Below are 18171 nucleotides of genomic sequence, written 5' to 3' on the forward strand. Positions count from 1 at the left end.
CTCCTGTGGGCCAGGGAGACAAAGATATCAAGCTGCTTGATTTCTGTAAAAGCTGAGCTTTTTTATGAGATCTGTCATGTCCACACTCTTCCCAAGATAGTCTGGTGAGATTCCCACAATGATCCATACTTATGTAAAATCCCTAGGGATGGCAGATGACTACTGTCCCTGACCCTCTTCTCTGCAAATACTAATTTTAAAAGTTTTAAGGGGAATGTTTGACTGCCCTCTGAACTTATCCAGAAGTAAAAATTTAGGGACTTTTTAGCAATGGTAACAATTGCAAAATTTTAGTCCATACAAGAAAACCGTCTCAACGGGCCAGTCCTTAGGCCTCGAGAAAGCCTGGGAAAGGGAAAGCTGACATCATTCATAGCTTTCTAAAACCTGCCCTGATATGTTGACCTTAAGAAGCAAATCTTCAGAGACATTACAGGATACTGGAGTGGTTCTGTATTTCTTTTCTACAAGTAGTCTTAAACTTCCCAAATAGTGTCAGGAATGACACCCTTGGGTTAAAATGTAATGCACTTGGCTTGCCAAAAAAGAAGGTGGAAATTAAAGGACACCAGTATAGCTTTGGAGAGTTTTAAATTTAGTAGAGATGCTTCTGGGTTGATCTGGGTTCATCAAGGAATCAAGACACAGAGAGAGGGGTCTAGCACCGACACTCAGGCTGAGCCACTGGCTGGAAGTTCTGGGTAGGAAGGAAAAGTGGGTAGGAAGATGGACTCTCACTTTCCCATCTAACAGTTATAACATTGATGCATCTGGCAAGCAAACATCTGTAGCATCTGAAAACCCTGATCCTGAGAAGAGAGTCTAGAGGTGAAAGGGAACTCTATCCTTGGGGGTTTAGTCCCAGAAGACAGCAATGGGTGCCTTGCAAAAAGGCAAATGACATCATGAAAGTCATTCTAGCATTGAGGGTTGCCCAAGTGTCTGAAACACTGCATCGGGAGGTGGTGAGTTCCTCGTCCATGGAGGTTTTCCAGCAGAGACTGGCTAACCACTTGTTGGGTTGGACTAAATGACTGTTGATGGCTGTAGACACCCCCCAGCTCTCAAATTCTCCAAGATTCTTTTCATCCTGTTCTTCAGAAAGTAAGCCCCAGAGGAGCTATCATGGATTAATCCTCCCAATCATGCACAAAACACAGGAAATAAGCATGTCTGCCTCAGGTTTTTGCTTTCAGGTGAGGGTGGAGTAAGTGATCTGCTTAGTTGTAGGGAAGCTGGGACACAGAGCAACAGGAAGGAAAGTGGAGAAGAAGAGGATGCTTTCATCATCTGGTGCTAATGAAGGCAGACCTGGAGGTTCCAATGCTGAGATAGTCACCCACCTCCACATCTCTACCCTTCAGCAGCACTGCTGATGATCATTTTGTCAAAGTTTTGTTTGTATATTAATGTTATGGAGGAGAGAGTTCACTAAGTATATTTTGTCCAAGAGACCCTGAACTCTCTCAAGAAGGATCTCATTAGTTAGTTATTTAGTCAATTCATTTCATCCCTTCATTCATTTATCTATCCATTTCTTCATTCATTCATCCAAGCCTTCATTCATTCACTCATTCAATAGTGACAGGCACTGAAGACACAGACACAAAAAAGAAAAACTTCCTGCCCTCATAAACTTGTATTGGATCAAGGGATGAAGGTGAAGGAACAGAGAAAATGAAACAGGAATGAAAATACGTCAATACAAAATATAGAAAGAAGTAATCTTAGGCCCAGAGAAGAGGACACTAGCAATTGTGCATGTGTATGTGTGGGGGAGGATGTAGCTGATAAACAAGGCTTTGGGGGGCAGCTAGGGATCATTATCACAAGAAGGGATGAAAGGAAGTATATTTCAAACATTTGGCTCAATAGATAGAATGCTTTTTATGAGAATCATTGTTATCTACAAATGAAATGGGAGGAAGTATATTCCTCCCTCCCAAAGAAAGACTATTTTGACCATCCCTTGGTCAATCTTGTTCCATCACAGAGGAGAATATGGTCTAAGTTAGTCTAATTGGCATGGGGAGTCCTTTTCATCTCTGAGATTCTGTGATTCTGCTCCTGGCTCCTCCACTCTCCTACCAGAAAGATGAAGATAAAAAACAAAAAATCTCACTAAGAGAGTGAGTTAATTCTGCTGTGTTTGAAAACTAAAAAAAAAAAAAAAAAAAAAAAATCGCAGAACCCAGTTTTTTTTGGAAAATGTAGGATTTCATTTGGTGTGGTCCTTCCCACCCTAGGGCACAAAAAGTAACCAGGGGACACAATGTTTGTGTATGCTGGGCTTAGACTAGGAAGACTTGAGTTTGGATACTGGCTATGTGACTCTGGACAAATTTTTCAGCTTTTCTCAGCCTCAGTTTCTTCAACTGCAAAATGGTGATAATAACAAATCTCTCAGGATTGTTATATGGATTAGAGATAACATATGTAAAATGCTTCATAAGTATTAAATATATATATATATATGTATACAAGTGCATATACTTATCTAGGAATACATGTATACATATGTGTATGCATATATTTCCCACTAGTTGACACCATACTTCTGCTAGGATGAGCCTATTATTTGAAATCTCATCAGCATGAAGAGAGCTTTGGTATTTCACACCTCCTCAGCATCCTGAGCATCCTCCCCTCTCCCCCAGTGGAGGTCTGGAGTGTGGAGGAGTAAACTCCTCCTCAAATCGCCCTCTAGGGAGGTCTCAGAATTTTCCAGCTAACTCTGCAATTTCTATCAGCTGCTGTGCTTGGCAAAACTCCATGGACTCCTCCAAGACACAGACAACTCCTCCCTGATTCCACAACTTCTTGGCAGGTACCCTCAAGTCAGGACATCATCTTCATGATGTCATTGGTGCTCTTCAAGAACAAGGGACTTCCACCACACCAACAGCAACAAAAGGTTGTTGCCACTGGTGGCTTCCCCCTATCCATTTCTGCTTTCTTTTATGTACTGTCTTCCCCATCAGATTGTAAGTTCTTTGAAGGCAGGAATTGCCTTTCTTTTTCATATTTGGGCACTTATTATATTATTTATACTATATATAGATACATATTTTATATGTCTATAATGTCTATATTATGTAATATAGACATGTAATATACTATATTATATATATATATATCTATATCTGGGAATTAATAAGTGTTTACTATGTAGCTCTGTCTCTCTTCTATTTCTCCCCTTCCTGCCTCCACCTTTCTTTCTCTCTCCCTGTCTCTGTTTTTCTGTCCTTTTTCTCTCTCTTCCTTTTTCCTTCTCTCCCTCCTTCTTTCTCTTCCTTTCTCTGTCTCTCTTCTCTGTATCACCTTCTTCCTTCTTTTTCTCTCCCTCTTCTCTCTCTCTGTTTCTCTTCTCTTTCTTCTCTCTTTCCCTCTCTCTCCCTTTCTTTTTCTCTTTGTATGTATGTGTATCTGTATGCATATGCACACATGCACATGCATAGAGATGTATGTATACATATAGATAAAGAGATATACACAGAGTTAAATATATACACACACACTCAAACTCACACTCATTAACAGTAGGTTCCCATTCAAATACTTGTTTCTGAGACTCAACTCAGGTTTGGAGGTCTTATCCACTCTGCATACCCTGGGACCTGGGTTGTATTCAAGTCTCTGGAATCAGGACTTTTGCAGTGATATTTACAGACCTCCTGAGCCCCATTGAAAAGCCTCCAGGGCTTGGCAAGCGTGAGTAAAGCTGGATCATTTCCAGTGGCTGGCAAATAACGTGGCACTATTAAATGTCACTGCAGAGTTTTGTTTGGTTTTAAATTGAAAAATTTCTAGAGTTATAAAAGCTTGGAAACTGTGCGTGGGAAAGGGAAAAAAATCCTTTCCTTTTCCTTTCTATATTATCCTTTTCCCTTTAAATTGTTTCAGTCTGATACCAGGTCCTTCTTGAGCTCCTTGGTTCTGAAAGTTGTCCCTCTTTTTCACAATAGCCTTCTGGTCACTGACAGGGAGCCCAGCAATCCCTGAGTCCAGACTCCACAAGCCCCTCCCTATGTTCTCTCCATGCTGCCTAGAAAGAATGTGACTTTAGTTACTAATTCAAATAATGCTGTCCCAGCTCCAAGCCCCTGGAATATTTCACCAGTAACGCTTATGCTCTTTTTCATCTTAAAATTAGTCTCCTTCTTTTTTCTTCATAACTACCTCTTGTCTTTATAGAAACCTAGCTTCCTGTATCTGAGAACTGGAAAGATTCTCACAGAGTTCTTGAGATCTAAGAAGCTTCAGAAACCATTTAGTTCAATTCCACAAATTTAGAGATGGGAATACCGAGGGCCAGGAAGGATAAGGGTAAGGTCATGCAGATAGTGACATAGGTAGAGGTAGAATCCAAACCTCATTGATTCCAGAATCAGGATTCCATCTGGCCTAGTTCTCTACCTTCAAATACAAAAGGTATTGTTATAATGTTATGCTTTTACAAATGGAATTGCTTCATATTTGGCTTGTGTTGGATTGCTTGCTGTCTTGGAGTGGGAGAGAAAGATTTGAAACATAAAGTCTTTCAAAAATGAATATTGAGGGTTATCGTTGCATGTGTCTGGAAAAAAAATACTATTGATTTTTTTTTAATGAAGTTGTTCCATCCTGGAGAGCAGTTTGGAACTATACCCAAAGGGCTATCAAACCATGTATACTCTTTGATCCAGCAGTGTTTCTCCTGGGTCTGTATCCCAAAGAGATCTTAAAGGAGGGAAAGGGATCTACATGTATAAAAGTGTTTAGCAACCCTTTTTGTAGTGGCAAGGAACTGGAAGTTGAGTGGGTGCCCATCAGTTGGAGAATGGCTGAATAAATTATAGTAAATGCATGTTATGAATATTTTTGTTCTATAAGAAATGACCAGGAGGATGATTTCAGAGAGGCCTGGAGAGACTTACATGAACTGATGCTGAACGAAGTAAGCAGAACCAGGAAAATATTGTACACAGCATCAACAAGATTATGCGATTATCAATTCTGATGGACGTGGCTCTTTTCATTAATAAAGGAATTCAGACCAATTCCAATAAAATTGTGATGGAGGAGAGCCATCTGCATCCAAATAGAGGACTGTAGGGACTAAATGTAGATCACAAGACAATATTTTCATTTTATTGTTGTTATTGTTTGCTTGCTTTTTTTCTTTCTTATTTTTTCTTTCTGATCTGATTTTTCTTGTGCAGCAGGCTAAATATGCAAATATGTATAAAAGAATTGTACATGTTGAACCTATATTAGATTACTTTCTCTCTAAGGAGGGGTTGGGGGAAAGGAAGGAAGAAAAATTTGGAACTCAAGGTTTTACAAGGGTGAATGTTCAAAACTATTTTTGCATATATTTTAAAAATCAAAATCTATTATTAAAAACATTAAAAAAATAAAAAATGAAGTTGCTTTAAGTTCAGAGAGCAAGTGGGAAGTGAGAGGCATAATACAACTCAAGTATCCTGTCTCTGACTGCCTTCCTCAAGCTGGGCTCACAGCTCCAAAGAAGCTAGTTTAAAAGCCATTCTGATCTCTATTGACTTTGTCCATCCAGTCACAGACCTGTTTTCCTATTTCTCCATCACAATTTCAGAAATAGGTTGAAACACATTTTCCCTCCACATTTCAACTCAGATTTATAAACTAATAATCACAGATCCTGCCACTATAACTTTTCAAGTGGAAAGATTAGTAGATTTGGGATCCTAGGATCTAGATTCAAGTCCTCATTCGACCAAAATTTTTGTTTTTATTTTTTTCCCAGCCAAGTCATAGACCTTCAAGATCTATCCAGTTTAAGATCTCCTGGTTTACATGTTGTAATTAATCTACGAGTATTTTTTATGTGTCTACCTCTGTCAGAACAGCCCTAGGAGATGTGTACACAGAGACAAAAGTGAAACAAGAGGACAAAGACTTTCTGTTGAGGTTTTGAGACTGCTAAGGCTGGGAGGAAGTCCAGAGGGGTATCTCCTCTGTACTCTTTATTCTAATGCAACTTTCTTTATGTGACTTTCCCTTCTGTTTCCAAACCCATAAAAAAAAGACAACTCAGAAATGTGACTCAGATGTTCGTATTTTTTCAAATGGATTTCCAAATATCTTAAACCCAATCCCCCAGCACTGCTTATGATTAAGAGGAATCCAAAGAATTAAATAAAATCATAAGTCATGCTAGAAGCAGAGGTGCCAAGCTGGAAGGGATCTTTGGACACCATCTTGTTCAGCCCTTTTATTTTATAGATGGGGAAATGAATTTAATGGAAGTCAGATGACTTGCCCAACGTCACAAGGCAGTAGTTATAATGACTTGCTTTTGTTTAACACTTTAGAGTTTGGAAATTTTTTTTTTTTACAGATCTCTCATTTGATGTCCCATAAAAACCCTGGGAAGTAGGTATTATTATTATTCACATGAGGGACCGTTAGCTGGCATCATAGTGCATAGAGTACCTGGCTTGGAGTCAAAAAATTCATCTTTCTGAGTTTATTTCTAGCCTCAAACACTTACCAGTTGTGTGTGTGTGTAATCACTTAACTCCATTTGCCTCAGTTTCTTCATTTGTAAAATGAAATGGAGAAAAAAATGGCAAAATCATTCCAGTATTTTTGTCAAGAAAATCCCAAATGGGGTCATGAAGAGTTGGATATGACTGAAATGCCTCAACAAACACAACCAACAAATGAAAAAAAGAGAGATTAAGTACCTTGCTCAGAGTCACATGGTGAGGAGCTATCAAACTTATCAGAGTTTGAATTTAAATTTAGGTTTTCTTGACTGCAGGCACTTTTCTTTGAGGTCAAGGCCAGAGCACTTTGTATTGGACCATGTTGCAACTATAATAATTGTTGTGACATTCTAAGGTCCACAAAACTCTTATGTAATATTTTATTTTCAGGAACCTTAGAAGTCACTTGGATCACCCACCTCATTGGGGAAACTGAGATCCAGAGGGGAGGCCACTTTTTCCAATGTTGCTTAATTCAATTCAGTAATTTATTAAGTGCTTACTATGTGCAAAACACTGTATGAGATGCTAGGGATACAAGGGCAAAAACCAAACCGTTCCTATGCTTGCATTCCTTGGGTAGGCAGAACAATCCAATGGGAAGGGTGCCTTCTCTTAACACCTGCCACCTGTGTAACCTCATACAAGTCATTCAATCTCTAGATCTCATTTTCCTTATCTGTAAAATAAAGTAGTTAGACTAAATGGTCCCTTGCAGCTCTAGGTCTATATAGGATCATATTATCTCTCTTAAGGAATTTATACCTTCTGGGGCTGTTAGGAGCTTCAATTAATCAACTAGCACTTACTGAGTATCTACTATGTGTCAGATGTAGGTGATGGTTGCTGTCCTTCATTCTTGAAAGGGACAAAAATGGCATCACTATGTTAGAGTCAAGGTACAACAGGGTAGACTGTGGCTGATCAGACCAATATGAGCTCAGAATGTTCTGCCACAGATTGAGAACAAAGAACCATGGGACATTTGGGAAGAATCCTCTAAACCTGCATATCTTGGGATTTCTTTTTGAGCTACTCCAATTCTGCTTGCTTATAAAGAACAACACGTCTGATGAGGGCACACCATGTTAGGTGGGCTAAGTAGGATTCAACATGGACATAGATTCATAAGTACAAAATAAATACACAGAGGAAAAGATAATAAAAATGTTTCTCCAGTCAAACTCAACATGTAACTGGTGGAGTTCTTAGAATCCTTTAAAATGATGGGATCTGCACATACTTACAAGAGCCAGTCAACAGCAACAAGCAGACTGATGTCCTGTGTTGGGAGGCCCACGGCCGTCAGGATGAGAAGCATGGTGACCAATCCGGCACTAGGGATGCTGGCAGCTCCAACACTGGCTAGGGTGGCGGTGAGGCTATAGAAACAAAGAGGAGATGGCACATGGGAGATAAACCTCTCAACTTCATCTTATTCTGCCCCCACTTCTCAAGTATACCTTGCCAGTTACCAGGTGTCATGGTGTAGCTCTAGAGACCCAAGCTCAAATTCCACTTCTCAGCTCATTCAGACACTTATTAACTGTGAATTTTGCCTTTTTTGTGCCTCAGTTTGCTCATTTATGAAATGAGGGGTTTGGGATTTGGACTCAATGGCCTCTGACATTCTTTACATCAATAAGTCTATGATTCTGTAGTTCTATTATATCTCCTCTCTGTGTTTTACTTTATTTATAAAGAAAGGGGTTGGGATTCATGGCTAATTATAATGATTGTCATGATTCGATGAAGAGTTGGCATTTATTTTGTCCTCTATGTATTTATTTTGTATTTACAAATCTATGCACATGTTGAATCCTACCTACACCTTTAAAGCTTGCAAAGTGCTTTACACATGTTTTAACATTTAAGTCTCACATTAATCATGGTAATTAGGTACAAGATAAGGAGGGGCAGCTAAGTAGTGCCATAGTGTATCAAGTGCCATGCCTGGAATAAAAAAAAAAACCTCATCTTCCTGAGTTCAAATCCAGCCTCAGACACTTACGAGCTGAGTGACCCTGAGCAAGTCATTTGACCTAGTTTGCCTCAGTTTCCTCATCTGTAAAATGAATTAGAGAAGGAAATGGCAAACCACTCCTCTATTTTTGCCAGAAAACCCCAAATGGGATTACAAAGAGTGGGATATGACTAAAAAATGACTGAACAACAAGCACAGATAAAGAAATGGAAAAACAAAGGTTAAATGACTTGTTTAGTTGCTCAAACGTATTTAACTCCAAGTCCAGGATTCTATGCATTATGCACCTAAACTCTTTCTGACTCTAAGGTTGCTATTAGCTCCTCTAAAATCTATGATCCTAAATGTCATTTCCTCTGTATGCCTCAATTGTATTTAATATAAAAGGACCTTCCACCTCTAAATCTATGCTCCTAGATCATTATACAGAATAACAACAAGATTATATGATGATCAGTTCTGATGGACATGACTTTCTAACAATAAGATGATTGAGGCCAATTCCAATGAACTTGTGAGGAAGAGAGCCAACTGCATCCAGAGAGGACTGTGGGAACTGAGTGTGAATTACAACATAGCATTTTTGCTCTTTTTTGTTGTTGTTGTCTGCATTTTGTTTTCTTTCTCATTTTTTTCCCTTTTTGATCCGATTTATCTTGTGCAGCAAGATTATTGTTTAAATATGTCTACATATATTGGATTTAGCATATATTTTAACATGTTTAACATATATTGGATTACTTGCCAACTAGAGGAGGGGATGGAGGAAGGAAGGGAAAATTTGGAATACAAGGTTTTGTAAGGATCAATGTTGAAAAATTATCCATGCATATGTTTTGAGATTAAAAAGCTTTAATTAAATAAATCTATGCTCCTATAATTCTAAACAATATCCCATCTCTGTGACTCACTTTTCTCATCTGAAAATGAGGGCTTGAACTCAGTGACCCTTCCAATCCTGCTCCAGTCCAAAAATATGGCAGGCCCTATTATCCATTCCCAAGGAATATGTCTACTTAAATTCTGCTGAGCTCTTCTCCCAAACTCTAAAATTCAGGAAAAGTCTTCTCTCCATTGTTTTTCACAGTGACACTTATACTGAAGTATGTGACAAAGGCCCAAGGACTCCAGAGCCAACATCAACATAAGGATCCAGAATGCCGAGTTTCCATCCTTATTAGAGTAAACAACAAGAAGACTGAACCTGCAAACTGCAGACAGCACTCTAGACACTTCGGACATTCCAAGGTTGGAATGGAAAAGTCATTATTCTAAAAGAGCCAGACAAGAAATGGTATAGAATTAAAAAGGGGAATTTTCTTCCTAGTATCTCCCATAATTGGCCTCCAATTAGCAATATTTTGGGCACACCCAGCTCTGTTGTGGAAGTCTCCATCTGAATGAGAGGAAGACTGAGTCTCCAGACCAGTTGCCCCTTGGGGAGATCTGGACACTAGACATTCTCCCTGCTTTGTGAGGAGCCACAAAAGATGGATTTTTTCCCTTCCATAGCTTCCATTAATCAACATGTCACTTCCAAAAAAGTGATATTTCAAAAAAAAAATTACTTTAAGCTGACTTTATCAGGAATTGAGATAGGGGGATATCCCTATGGATAGCTTAAAAATTCCAGGGCTACCAAAACAGTCCAGGGGCCAATTAAATCGCTAAGCTGGTCTAATCTAAATTTTACTAGGGAGCACTTGGCATACCAGGCTCAGATCTAGCACAATTTGGATGTGTATCTATAAATCTCACTTTTCCCATGTCTGGGTCTAGAGACTTGTGTTCTTCAGGGTCACTTCAGGGAGAGCACAGGAGATTAAAAAACTGTGGTTCACATCCAGACATCTTGGTGAGACTCACTCAGCTGAACCCCGCCTTTAAGCACCTAAAAGCTGAAGAAAGAGAAATCTCTTGTCTTTTCACTGGGCCTGATTAGAAAGCTGAATAGGCTACTCTTCCTAGTGCCAACGCTCTTGGCTCTCACCATTGTCAAAAGTGCAATTCATCTTATGAGTCACTTTATCCTCATTTTTTGCCCTGGAAGCAAATAGCCTTTTATGGGCACTGTTTTTTGATCTCTAAGCTTGGGCTCATCAATTCTCTGTGTTTAAAATGTGCAATTATCATGGGGGTGGAGTTAGGTGTTTATATACCCATGCCCGCTCCCATTCTCTGACTTTTGCTATGGCTTGGGAACAGTTCTAACCACTATATGTTCCCAGAAGTCTAACTGGGAACTTTTTTGTCTGAGAGATGAGGAAGGGACCAAGCATTTGCTAAGTACTTAATCCATGTCAGGGACCCTATCAAATGATTTACGAATATGATTATCTCAGGAGAGAGGAGGAGCACAAACTATACCCGTGACCAGCATCACAAAGTTGGGCCTCAGTTGACACAAACGATCTTAAATAGCAGGCTGACATAAATTATGGTCAAGGAACACTTTAGGATTAGAAGTTCAAGGAATCAAAGGAGGTTCAAACATTTTTGTTTGTGAATACATTGGAATAGAAGGTCTATGGGACTTTGCATCTTAAAGACTAAGTAGAGGCGGAGCTATCTGTTCTGTTGAGTGTGGAGTTGATGTGATTTAGAGCCTGTGTCAAGGGTTTCCAAGGTGAATGTCTGTGACACCCCAAGTGTTTCCTTTTTTTTTTCTTTTACATTCCCAAGATGTTATATGGTGAGAAAGAAAAAAAGGAGAGGTGGTGCAAGAATTTATTAATATTAAGTACAGGCACTATGCTAAGTACTTTATAAATATTATCTCATTGGATTTCTTTGAGTGAGTGAGTATACATGGCTTTTACAAGTCATTGAATAAGTCATTGGAAAGATTACTTTGGTATGTTTAACTTTCTCAAAATTATCTCTAGCTAGAAGGGATCTCTCAAAGATCTTCTAGTTCAACTTCCCCATTTTATGTATGAGGAAACCAAAATGCAGAGAGGTTTCTGAGTAAGATTACAGATCTAGGGTTAAAAGGGAAAATGCCATTTAGTCCAACTCCTTTATTACATAGATGTTGAAACTGAAGCCCAAACTTGTCAGAGGTCACATAGATGATATCATGGAATACAATTTTGAAACCAAGTCCTTTTATACTATGTCCATCATTCTTTCCATTACACCATGCTTCTTTCTGTGTCTCTGTCTTTGTCTCTTTCTCTGCTCTCAGCTCTCTCTGCCTCTCCATTTCTTGCTGTTTTTCTCAGTTTGTCTCTTTCTTTTCTCTCTATCTCTTTCATCTCTGTTTTTCCTCTCCTCTCCTCTCTTTTCTTTACTCCTTTTTTCTCCTCTTCCTTCTCTGTCTCTTTCTGTCTTTGCTCTCTTTGTCTTTTTCTGTCTCTGTCTTTCCTCTCTCTCTCCCTCTCCTTCTCCCTTTTCCTTTCCCTCTCCCTCTACCTTCCCCTTCCCTCTCCCCCTTTCTCTCTCTCTTCTGTCTCTCTCCATCTCTCTGTCTTTGTCTCTTTGTCTGTTTTTCTGTCTGTCTGCCTGTCTCTGTCTCACCTTCTAGCTATCTGTGTATGTGTACAACACACACAATATATACATATATGCATATCTACATGTATGTGTGTAGATTTACACACATCTATCTATCTATCTATCTATCTATATTTAAATGATGGTCTTGGAATTTGTTTACTTTTTTGAGCTTTAAGCTATCTTTGATATATAATTCTATTGTGAGGGGATGCACATTTGATAAATAACTCACATTTATTTTGTACTTCAGTACCTACAAAGCCATTTCTCAGAGGTAGATAAAGCAAATATTCTTATCTCCATTTTATAGAGGAGAAAAATGAAGTTTAGATTATAAAGTGACTTCCCCATAATAATATAGTAAATATCAGAGCCTGGACTTTGTGATCTCATGTTGACCTTCTATTTATCTCTCTAAATGCCAGTGCCTTCCCTTTGAGATTTCCTCTGGGTTATCCTCGGTGTGGCTTATTTTTACATAGTCTTTGGCATTAGATTGTGGGTGCCTTCAGGCCAAGAATTATGATTTCTCTTTCTTTGTTTTCTTAGTATTTAGCAGATACTGGACCTTCAAAAGAACTTAAGAAATGGTTTTGGACTTAAGTCCGTAAGGATGGAAACAATTCTGCAGAAAAATAGGAGTGCCAATATAGATCCAGCAGAGAAAGCTAAAGAGTCAGGCGAATTGGTTGGATTTGGGTTGACTATGAATTTCCTTTGCCTGACTGAAATTATTAAATTTTATAAAAATGCAGAATCTTGTTTCACTTTTGCTGCCCCATGGTTCATATTCTTGTTCTGGCATTTGGAAGTCAAAGGTCCCTAGGTAAGATACATAACCTCCCAAGCTTCAGTTTGCTCATGGGCAAAATAGATGATGGGAGTAGGTAGAAGGAAGCAGCTAGATAATCTCTCAGGTCATCTCCAGTTCTAGAATTCAATGAATATCTATCATACTCAGAGGGTGTTCAATAAAAACTACAAAATGATGATGGCAACAATGATGATGTGGTAAAAAAAAAAAAACTGTCATCTTTTAAATATTAAATTTACCAGTGCTAGTTACATGAGAATCTGGTCTATTTGTTGTTTTATGCTATTGGATTAATCTCGAAATAAATTGAAGCATCAGCCATTGTATTAGTCATTCAAATGGCATAAAGCTGTTTGAAATAAAGGAAAGGATTATCACCATCTTGGTAATGGCTTCATGATTTCCAATATTTAGTATCTTGGGATTGTGGGGTTTTATGACAGTCTAGTAATGGAGGCCAATTTATGAGACCCAAGGGATCTGGAGAAAAAGCTGACCAGATGGACTTTTTTTCCTCAAAGAGGACCCTCTTATAAAACTACCCTTCAAATCCTGAAAAGGCTGCCAGGAAGGAGACTCATCAGTCCTGTGAGGGAAATCAGAGCCAGATGAAAGAAAGATTAACGTCAAGGCATCTGATACTTCCTGGGGTTTGCCCAACAGGCTGAGAGAGGCCAGTGACCAGATATTCACCAGAGGGGCCCACCAGGATAATGTCCTATCCCAGCTGCTCATTTCTATTTATAAGAAGAAAATAGGAACAGAATGAGAACATGGCTAATGATGTTCTTAAGGCTACAAGAAGACGTTAGTTCTCAAAAATGTCCGAGTGCTTGAATTCACAGACCATACTGAGTCAGCTTATCCAGTGGAGTGAATGCCATATGCTTAGCTACTGTTTTCTTCACTCACATCCACTTAAACTTAAAAGGCCACCTTTTTCAACCTCTTGCATTTTACAGATGACCCTTGATCTTACGCACAAGAAAGAGTTTAGAAAATCTTCAATGAACTAACATCTAGAACAAAAGTCAGAAGTATTGCTGGACAGTCTTTAAGTTTAAAGGCAATAATTCTTAAAATGACCTTATCAAATATATCTGAGAATTAGCATAGTATAATTTAGTGACCCCTTTTTTTTGTTCTAAAAACTGGTTTCAGTAGCGGCAGCAAAAATGTGTTGTGAACTCCCAGGGTAATTTAATCTTTTGTTATTGCTTGCTGTTCAATAAGTTCAGTTGTGTACAACTCTTTGTGATTCTATTAGGGGTTTCCTTGGCAAAGATACTGGAGTGGCTTGCCATTTCCTTTTTATTTTATAGCTCAGAAAACTAAAGCAGACAGGATTAAGACTTTTTCAGGATCCCACAACAAATTCTAGAAAGCTTGTTATTGAGTTGATGTAAGGAATTACTTCTGTTGACAAAATCACTGGTCTTCCTGTGTGTATCTTTATCACCAACCCCAATGCCTTGTAAACACTAGATGCTTAATAAAGATTTATTGAATTAATTATATTAGGGTACATATAACCTTTTTCTTTTATATTTCATCATCCCTGCCATAACTCCCTGGTAATGCCTTGATGCTTTTGGCCCTTATTCTCCATTTCAGTCTTGTTCTCTTCAGTCTTGGCTATTACAGATCATAGTTAGGAAACTTTAATTTCTGTTTCTCTTCCAGTAAAGGGGCCTTACAGGTATTAATTACTCCAAAGAAAGAAGCAAATGCCAAAGGGAAACAAAAATTTTCCAGAACAAACTACCCACCTCACAGTTACGATCTGTCCACCATCCAGGACCACCCCATTCATCTGGGCAATAAAGATGGCGGCCACAGCTTCGTATAATGCAGTCCCATCCATGTTAATGGTTGCTCCAACTGGGAGAACAAATCTGGTCACACGCTTATCAATCCCCAGATTTTCTTCCAGGCACCGAAAAGTGACAGGCAATGTACCGGCACTAACACAAACATAGAAAGAGAGAGAAGCACATATTATAAAACCTTCTGAGAAAATGGGATGAGGAAGCAGTTTTAGTTATTAAAAGGATCTCAGAGATCAGTCAGTCAACAAGATTATCTAATCTAATTCCTTTATTTTGAAGATGAGAAACTAAATGACTTTTCCATGATCACACAGGTAAGTTAGTGAGTGACTGGCAAATTCAGAATCTCAACCTGAATCTTTTGAATCCACTGTTTCCACCTTGGCTTTTTTATTTTCATTCTTCAAGTCACTTACTGTGTTTGGAGGACAAAGTGATAAATTAAACAGCAGGAGCAAGTCTAAAATTTAATTTAAACCTTTAACATATTAACTACCAGAAATAAAAAATATTTCTGGTTGGTTTGAATTTTCATTTCTTTTGTCTGGTTGTTGTCTTTTGTTCTCAAAGAGGATCAAAATGACAGCACTATGTTAGAGTTGAGCCACAGTGTGTCCAATCGTGATTGATCAGACTAATGCAAACTCAGAATGCTCTGCCATGGGTTGGATACAAGTAGTCCCTATGAATATATAGGGTGGACTCATTAACTTTGTGTGTCTTGTGTTTCTTCTCAGCTAATTCAATTCTGTTTTGCTCACAGAGCACAGCACCTGCTCTGATGAGGGCACACCATACTGGGTGGTCCTGTGCCAGTGTCTCTCATGTCACAGAATCAATTCTAAGGTTCTTGAGAGACTTTGAGAATGTCCTCGTATCACTTTTTCTGACCACCTTGCGAGAACTTGCCATATGTGAGCTCTCCATAAAATTATCCTTTTGACAAGCATACATTTGGCAACTAAACAATGTGGCCAGGACCAACCGAGTGCTCTCTGCAGAAGAGTTGGCATGTTTGGCAATTTAGTTCAAGAAAGATCCTCAGTGTCTGGTATCTTATCCTGCTCAGTGATCTTCAGAATCCTCCTAAGACAATTCAAATGGAAGTGATTCAATTTCCTGGTGTGGAGTTTAATCCCTTTCTCCCAGAATGCACATACCTACCTGGACCATCTTTTCTGATAGCATTTGAAGCACAACTAAAGCCTCTTTTGTTTCAAAATTAAATGTTTGCCTGACTTAATTGGGCTGTATCAACTTTGGATCAAGAGAGAATCTGCATGGACTCAGGAAGATTTTTATAGTGACCGAGGTAGAAAGGTTATGTATGTTCCATGGGAACGACAGAAAAGTTCAATCCCAAGCTTTGGGAGGAGCCCCAGAACTGGCCGTTGAGATGCTGAGGACACTGGATAAGGATGTGTACATGAGTACATAAGCTGGGAGAGCAGCAGCACACTGGGAGAACGTGAAAATGATTCAACTCCCTATTTCAGTGGGCTAATGGGCTTAGACTGACTCCTCAGGCTCTCTTAGGTTATCCATCATTGAAGCATGTGATCTAGATCTCTCCTCATGCACACAATGGCATGACTTCACAGCCTCCCCTCCCAGAGCTGAGACTATGATTTCATGACCCATTTGGGTAAATGAAGATTCCTGAGAGCTCTTGGACAAATCCCTTAAATAGAAACTTCGTATTACCAAATGTTTTACTGTGTTACTGAAGGTTTCCAGGGGCCAGGAAGAGCATTCCCATATGGATGGAAATTGGGGAATGACATAGGAAATATCTCCAAATACAAATTACATGGAAAACAGTGCAGTTGGCTGGGGCCGTGCTTTGCCTCGGAACACCATTGTTATCTGCTTTTAGAGCTTGCCTGGTATTTTAATGAATATGTGACCAAGAAAGAAAGAAAAAATCCCATATGGGGACAAAACAAATTGGCAAAACCCTAACATTTCTTTTGTTTGTTTCTGTTAAACAGAGTCTCAGAGGGACTGGATCTGTGATTTCATCGGGATATATAGGGAACTCCCAATTAAAAAAAAAAAACTAAACTAAAACCTCCTTCTATTGATGCAGAAAAGCACTTAATGTATAACTCATAGTTTTGTAGAGACCCCAAGATTAAGAGCTTCTTAATCTAGGGTCTGTGAACTAAAATATACATATATATATAAAATATATGTGTAAATATATGTTTATTACACTTATGTGCTCATATATTATAGTGTATACATATATTAAATATTTGTAATATATGTACACATATTTATATATTATGTTTATATATTTATATGTGCATATAAATATGTTTAAAATTTTTACTATATACATAAATGTTTATATATCATGTTCATATAGTTATATATGCATATTTAAATGTATAAACATATTTATAAAATATGTGAATATATTTGATAAAATTTTATTAAAATATAAAAATAAAATATAAGCATATGTTGGCAACTGTATTTCAACATAATTGCTTTCCCTTTTAATACAGCGTATTTTATTTCATGCATTTAAAACCTTTATTCTGAGAAGGGCTTTATAAGTCTCACCAGAATATCAAAGGAGTTCAGGACACACGATTCCTGTCTGAGAATTATCTGAGGCTTTGAGAGTTTCAGTGACTCAATGATAGTCATATAACCAACATGTGTCAGAGGTGCTTGATTTACCCCTAGGGGCAGCTGTTTATTATGCCATACTGGTTCTCTGCTATCAAGTGAAAAATAATCATCAACATTTATATGGTACTAAAAATATTTCATAGGTATTTGAACTCTTCAAGGACCTATGTGGTCTAACATATATGGACAAGGAAATTGAGGGTCAAAGGTATTATAACCTTGGGTCATAGATTTAGAAATAGAATGTTTATCTTGAAAGTTGCCTAATTCAGGCCCTGCATTTTCCAAATTAGTAAACTGAGGCACAGAGATGTGCACTTGTCCCAAGTGGAAGAGTTGGGATTGGAACTTAGTTCCTCATCTTCAGTCCATTGTTCTCTCCATTATGCTGCACTGTCTTTTTGAATAGCATATTTTTCTCTTCCGACATTTAGTGTATTTGGGCTTAGGCCACCACAAAGATGAGAGAGAGCAAAGAAGATTAGGTTTCTGCTTGGCCCCAGAAGGTTTCAGAACTAGGAGCAATGGGTGTGAGTTCCAAAGGAGCAGATTTGGGCTTGATAAAAGAATTCATAACAACTGCAGCTGTTCACAGGGTCTTCAGACATAAGTTGGATGACCATTTTTCTGATCCATTGAAGTGCAGATGCTTTTGGAGAAAATGGGCTACACTACAAAGGTCCCTTCTAATTCTGAACTCCAGTGATTTTGTAAAGACAAATTTAAGAATTAGAGCTGATCCAATGCGAGTGCTTCTTGCTAGAAGTCTTCAAATAAATACTGGATGATGGTGTGATGGATGTATTATAAGAGCATCTTATCTAATTGTAGGTTGGACGCTGTGATCTTTTCCTATACTAAGATTCTAGGACAAATCACTACATCCTTAAG

General features: G+C 38.4%; 1 protein-coding gene across 2 annotated transcripts in view; it reads right to left on the minus strand.

The window, feature by feature from the left end:
• SLC1A2 (solute carrier family 1 member 2) overlaps positions 1-18171 on the minus strand; it is a 164512-nt gene that overhangs the window by 14164 nt on the left and 132177 nt on the right. For both annotated transcript variants that reach the window (XM_031942964.1, XM_031942963.1), the window contains exons 8-9: positions 14578-14772; positions 7760-7894 (exon numbers count right to left, since the gene is read on the minus strand). In XM_031942964.1, the coding sequence (XP_031798824.1) occupies positions 7760-7894; positions 14578-14772 (330 nt within the window). The remainder of the gene's footprint in view (positions 1-7759; positions 7895-14577; positions 14773-18171) is intronic.

Source organism: Sarcophilus harrisii, chromosome 6, assembly GCF_902635505.1.
Source record: "Sarcophilus harrisii chromosome 6, mSarHar1.11, whole genome shotgun sequence".
NCBI lineage: Eukaryota > Metazoa > Chordata > Mammalia > Dasyuromorphia > Dasyuridae > Sarcophilus > Sarcophilus harrisii.